Source organism: Macadamia integrifolia, chromosome 1 (assembly GCF_013358625.1).
Source record: "Macadamia integrifolia cultivar HAES 741 chromosome 1, SCU_Mint_v3, whole genome shotgun sequence".
Taxonomy (NCBI): domain Eukaryota; kingdom Viridiplantae; phylum Streptophyta; class Magnoliopsida; order Proteales; family Proteaceae; genus Macadamia; species Macadamia integrifolia.
Window position 1 is genome coordinate 3,994,420 of NC_056557.1, and position 6,658 is coordinate 4,001,077.

At 41.1% G+C, this 6,658-nt stretch overlaps 1 protein-coding gene across 2 annotated transcripts in view; it reads left to right on the plus strand.

Moving 5' to 3' along the window:
• The window catches only part of LOC122078168 (probable phosphoinositide phosphatase SAC9), a 56,870-nt gene that overhangs the window by 28,617 nt on the left and 21,595 nt on the right, over positions 1–6,658 (plus strand). For both annotated transcript variants that reach the window (XM_042644052.1, XM_042644042.1), the window contains 2 exons: positions 3,674–3,916; positions 5,835–6,266. In XM_042644052.1, the coding sequence (XP_042499986.1) occupies positions 3,674–3,916; positions 5,835–6,266 (675 nt within the window). The remainder of the gene's footprint in view (positions 1–3,673; positions 3,917–5,834; positions 6,267–6,658) is intronic.

Genomic DNA, 6,658 nt, shown 5'->3' on the forward strand with positions numbered 1-6,658 from the left:
TTTCATTTCAATTGGAATTTGGTTATTCACGATGTACGATGTTCCCTATGTTGCATCCATGGCTGAATGGTCAAAGCACCCAACTCATAATTGGCAGACTTTAACCAAAGTCTCCATGGAAAATTCATTCCATGCCCTATTTTTTATGAATTTAGCCCCCCTGTAAGCCAACCACCACCTGGATCAAGGTCATTCATTTTGTTGAGTCCTCTCCTCTCTCCCCTTCCTAAGGTACAACATCTTCCCTTCTCTCTCTGTTTCTTCTGTTCTCCCCACTAAAGTTCTTCCCTGTTAATGTTCCTGTGACTATTGGTAGGTGCCACCAATTGTTGAATATCGATCTCCCTTGTCTTGCTTCTGTTCATTTTTAGATTTGGGATTTAGATCACTCATTCATAGGGTGATTCAAACACTCAAGGCCCAGAGCTTCTTTGATCTTGTTAACCATATCAGCAAGCAAGACTGACTCCTGAACTTTCGCCAGGTTCCATCTCCGACACTTTCTACTCATTTCTAAGCTGCTGGTTTGATTGAAAATTGGTTGGAGTTTTGAGCGTGGTAAGTTGGTAAACCCCTCCTAAATTCTTGGGTCAATTGGGCTCCATTTGAAAGAACTCTTCTCTACTGTATTATGTTTCATCAAAATTACAAGACCTAGGTTTTTTTTTTTTTAATTACAATGTTCAAGCTTATCCCTAACCTTTGTGGATTCCAAAATTTTGTCCTTCACTTTTAAGTCGATTATCCTTCTATCACAAGTCTGTTTGTTACTTTTTAAAAAGAATTTTGAACTTAAATTTATTTACAAAGTTGCCACTCTTTTCATATAATTTGATATCTGTTGTTTGAATGGGCCCATAAGTGATCTGAATCGGGTTTTCAGGACTTTGTATCGCACCACCGATGCAATATTGTTCAAGGCACCCGGACAAAATATAGGAGGAAAAGGCATATAAAATGGGAGGATAGGAAGAAAACAGGAGAAATAGGGAGAAAAACCAGAGAGAGAATGGCAAAATAAGTAAGAAAAGTGGGAAGAAGAAGCGGTAACCAGCTGCCATACCGCCGGAAAAAGGTTGCAATGGCAGCCACAACCATCATCGTGTACTATCATTAAGAAAAGGAAGAAGGAAACCCTCTCGTATTGTTATTACACATAAGTCACTGAGTGAACCCTCTCTTTATATAACACAACTTGACCGCCTAGCCAACATCTATGCAACCCCAAGCCCCTAGTTGCCATGGTGACAAGGTGCCTGGCCACCGCCTAAGCTTGCCTTGCCACCATAAAAACTATGGTACCAAGAGTGAGGTCTCCTCCATCCTGTCCCAGGGTATTTGGTCCCCCCCTCCCTCCTCTCCTCCCCTTGCTGATCTCTGGGCCTCCCTCCAGCCCCCCAATTCCCCTGGGCCACTGAGGAAGGGAGGACCTCATTGTTTGGACCTTGCCCAGCTTGGGACAGTTCTCTCCGGCTTCTACCTGGGATCTTATCCGATTCAAAGCCCCTCTTATTCCCTGGAGAAACATCATGCAATTTAAAGGCCACATTCCCCACCATAGCATCACTATGTGGCGCGCCCTCTCCAACTGCCTCCCACGCAATCTTTTCTCCTCCACCGGCACATCTAGGCCTCCCGTGCTTGCTACCCTCTGCTGGAATGGCTTTGAAGATGTAGATCACCTTTTCTTCTCATGTCCCTTCTCTTCCATCATCTGGAAGAGAGTTCTCAGTAACTGTTGGCCCTCCTGCAGACCTATCCTTCCCTTGAGTAGAGAATGAATCTGGGTTGATATGACCTTCCGTGGGCCCTCTATTTGTGACATAGCTGAGAAGCTCGCCTTTTGTGCTACGATCAGTCATATTTGGATGGAGCACAATCTGCGTATGGACTCCCAACGCTCGCTCGTTTGATCAGATTTGGAAAGCCATCTATTTTGATGTTAGTTCCAAGCTTGGATGCTTGTCCCATCAATTTGTCGCCGACACCCCAAGGGACATGTTTACTGTTGTTTCCTGGGGTCTCTCTCTCTATATTATCACTATCCCCCCCCCCACTGATGTATCCTCATTGTGAGGTCCTAGGCCCCAACCCTGTGGTTTGTAGCTTGTGATTTTCCTCCCTCCTTGTGTATTCTTCTTCCTTGGTAATGAATTTATTTATTCATCCAAAAAAAAAGAGTGAGGTCTCTACCAAGATGTAGAGACTAGAGACTAGAGGTTGATTGTTGCTTGTTATGATATCTTCTATCTGAGCCCATGCTCAAATAAATTTGGGCCTTTCGGATAATAGATCACAGAGAAAATTAGGTTGCATTTGGTAACACTTCTGCTTCACTGGAGTGTTTCCATGCTAATCTGAGTGTTTCTATTTTCAGGGTGATGACAAAAAGTAACAAGTGTTTCTGGATTGCGGCAAAGGTCCTTGGTTAAGCACGAACTGAGGCCTTGGGAAAGTTTCAAGCAGTCTCCGGAGTCCCCCCGCCCTCGGGGTCCCGTTGAGGCTGGAGCATCATATATTTCTTTGCCTTCATAAGCCTGAGTGTTCTCGTATTGCAAAGCATTTTCAAAAATTCTTCTTCATTTCCACTCTTGAAGGACACCACTTTGTGGGAGTATAAAAGTGAACTGGCACATCCAAATGCATTTCCAGTGTGATTCTGCCCTGCGGAATATAAAAGTGTCAAAACACTCCCACGGAATGTTATCAAATGTGTTCTTGGTATCTGGATTCTGGTTTTAGCTTGAACTCAGCTGAAACTAAGAATCCTCCTAGTCCCATTGACAAAGCATGCAATCTGCTTCTCTTCTCAAAGGCATGCATACCAACCCTAAGCCTTTCGTCAACTGACCCTTGGAGATGAGTTCCATTTATCACCTCAATCTTCATTTCCTCACAAACTAAAATATGTGGCAGTCAGTAATTGGGTTGGCCTGTGGATAAATTCCCAGGGTCACAGCCTGGTTGATTAAGCATACTTCTGTCCTTTCAATTCTGGTAATCGACTTGTCTGTTACAGCTCTATAATCTAATACCCCTTTCTTGAGGCCTGTTGACTCTATGTTTGGAGTATAGGTAACTATCCCATGATTCGCATCATTCTTCACTGTTTCACTCCAACTTCCCACATCATTCCCCATATCAATACCTGCCGCAACCTACCACTAAACACCACGTCCATCCTTTGCTAATTGACCAAACCAGAACCATGCCCTGTTCTGGCTGCAAGGTATCCTTGACCCTCCTCCCCCCCACTGAGTTATGAAAGCCCTGCCATCTTGAAGCCATTTTAGGGCTACCAGTGTAGAGAACTCTACTGGAATTTAGCCTTGTGTGAGCCTTGGTTTTTGTGTTATTAAAATTCTCCCTAATCTGTCATGCACTAACTTTTGGCATATTTCCCTAGTCTTGGCCCTAAATCCTTAGTTTAGGTTAGGGTTTGTTGGCCCTCCATCGATCCTTTTTGGTACTCCCTTTCTGTGGCGCTTTGGAACCAATTGCTTTGAATGGGCATCAAGTGACCTGTTGATGGCTTTTTTGGGAATATGGTTTTCCTGTCATCCTTGGGGCTTTAATTTACTTAATGAAATATTACATGTTTTTTCTATTCAAGTAAGTTTCTAATAGATTGTTGGGATTCATTCACTTCTGATTGTTTGCATGGATTTTGCAGGGAGCTTCTATACCACAATGTTTAAATGGGACAAATCTTTTGATACCCTTACCAGGACCAGTAAGTCCAGAGGATATGGCTGTCACTGGTGCAGGTGCACATCTTCGTGCTCAAGATACATCCAGCCTTTCATTATTGTATGAATTTGAAGAGCTGGAGGGTGATTTGGACTTTCTTACCCGTGTGGTTACACTTACATTCTATCCTGCTGTTCCTGGAAAAACTCCTATAACTATTGGTGAGGTACAAAGCTTCTTTTTCAAGAATGCAGAATTGTGAATATTTAAAATGTAGGCGCTCTCTATTAGTTTATACTTATTTCAGCTAAACTCAACACAGCCCAATCCCAACTAAATGGGGTTGGCTACATGGATCCACTTACGTTAATTGGATTCACGCTTAAAGCTTTGGCTAGGTTTTTATAATAGCAGATGCCAACCTGACACACAAACCCTCCTTTACAGGGTAGGGTCCAGCAGCATGAAACTCTAGCAAATTTATTATTTTTATACTTATCTATAGTGAGTTAATCTCTGTTCATTTTTTTCTGAATAAACTCCGGGACAGAAATCTACAAATGAATGGGTTTATTTCCTTCACAATCTATTGATTGGTTGCGCTATGTTTTCCATCTGCTAAAGGTTTCATTGATAACTGTTTAGTTGCTTATAAGATTTTCTATAATTTTAACTTAAAACACAATGTGAGGGGACCTCATTAATGCTGCACAGTAGTACCGATAGATAATAGTTAGACCTGGGGGTTTTCGTTGCTAACAACCTAGAAAAGAAAAGAGCTGAGGAATGAAGAACAACAATTTCATCCCAGCTGTTTCATCTGAGGAAAATGGTAATAAGAACTCGAAACTTCTAGAAACTTACTAGAACTAATCCAAGCAATTTTCTGAATGACCAAATCTTAACCTTGAGTTATTAGGACCAAAACGGCCCTAACAGACCTAGTCTTACGAGTTATGAGCTATAATCTGAACAGCTGCTGGTGGCAGAAAATCTTTGGAACTGGCAAAATATTTGGGCTGGCTTGGGGCTGTTTTAAAACAACTCCAACCTGCTTCCTCCTCCTCCATTCTGTTTCTAGGCTATACTTGCAACCAAAATCGATCCAGTAAGTATGATAATTTTGGGTGGAAATCTCCATAGCTTCCTTATTGATGTTTTCTCAAGTTCTGGGAAGTTTCCATATGTAATGGACTGGAATCACTAAGTGCTGGCACCTGTGACTTAAGTCACATGTTTCGACAGGTTTCGATGAAAAATCCTATATTTCGACTGAACCACTTGGTTCGACCCTTTGGGTTGGACCAGCTCTTATATAAGATACTTTGAAAGAAACCAAGGCTCCTATCCTTGAAAATTCGACCCTCTCCCCTTATTTTGTTCTCTTTGGAGTGGAAAACTTGGGGAAATACTCAAGATTTTTTGTGCCCAATAAAATTGAATCTAAGGCTGGATCTTGCTTTATCTACATAAGGAAGGCAGCTCGTGGGATGGAACCGCCTAGACACTCTACTTGAAATTGACTTTTGAGTGTTGAGTGTTGAGAGATAACTCATAATGATGTAATATTTTTATTTATTTTGGATCATTTGTATTATGTATTATGTATTGACGTAGATTGTAGAGTGTAGACTATGTAATTATGTAGTATAGTTTCAGACTTTCAGTCAACGACTCAGCGTATATTACCAAACTTTTGGTTCAACCCACAAGTATTGACTTTATATGTTTTTTTTTTATGAAACCAATTATGTGAATGTGTTAAAAATGTCTAAAATAGGATGTACACAAAAAGTCGGACAAAAAAAAACACAGTTTAGGGGTCGAAACCAAAGTTTCCACCCAACCGGCAAAAATTCTCTGGTTTCCTTGAAATTTTTCAGGTTTCAACCGAAATTTCGGTCTCCCCAAGGGTCGAAACCTGATACCTTGAACCTTGATTTAAACATAAGGCATACATGAGAAGTAAAGCAGAACTTCGTCTAAAAATTCATAGTAGACATACATGTGTATTGCCAGCTTCATATTTCAAATCTACATTTTCCGCTTTTATGTTTCTCTTTCAGTGTTGTGTTCTCCACCCCCTTCTCCACAGGTGTATTTGCTGCCTCATTCTTGATTTTAATTTTTTAATCTTGTCACAGGTGGAGGTACTTGGAGTTTCTCTTCCTTGGAGTGGCATATTTACAAAGGACGGACCTGGTGCGAAATTTTGGGATCTTGCCAACAAATGTCAGAAAGAAGCCAACCCCCTTCTATGTGGTTCTGAAAATAATCCACTTGGTGGTGCATCTTTCTCCAATGAAAATGTTTTGCCACCAGCACAACCAATTGCCTCGGTGGATCTCTTGACTGGAGATGACATGTTTCCAGAATTCATTGAGCAACCACAGAAAAATGATGCCAGCTCTAGGGGAGGTGACCCACTTGATTTCCTGGATAATGCTATGATAGAGTACTCGGCTCCTGATGCAGATTCTAAATTATCCTCTTCATTGCAACATGGGAGACCTAAAGATAATGACAGTGTCCATCATTACTTAAATTGCTTAAAGGCCCTGACTGGTCCACAGATGGTAAGCTAATATGTTGCCTGATTCGTGTTGTTGGCTAATGTTAGCTTGTTCAAGATTTTTGATAAATTTAGCAGAAATTTCTTTTAAGATGCAGTTAGGCATGCACCTAAGGCTCAAGTTGTAGCCTGGATTTGAGATGCACTGCTACAATCAGGCAATGCCTTTTTTGGTGTAAGGCGCCCAGGCCTTATCCTGCTTAATGCATATGCTTGGTTCAAATTGAACCCTTTGATTGTTTTTGAAGTCTTTTACTTTTTCTTGATATGTGGCTGCAAGAAATATGTTGTTGGATTCTATAATTCTATCCAAGACAGTGTGCAAGAGTGGTGTTGGTATTTGATTAATCAATTAATAGAACCATCAGTCCAATTGACGTTTTTTTTTTTTTTTTT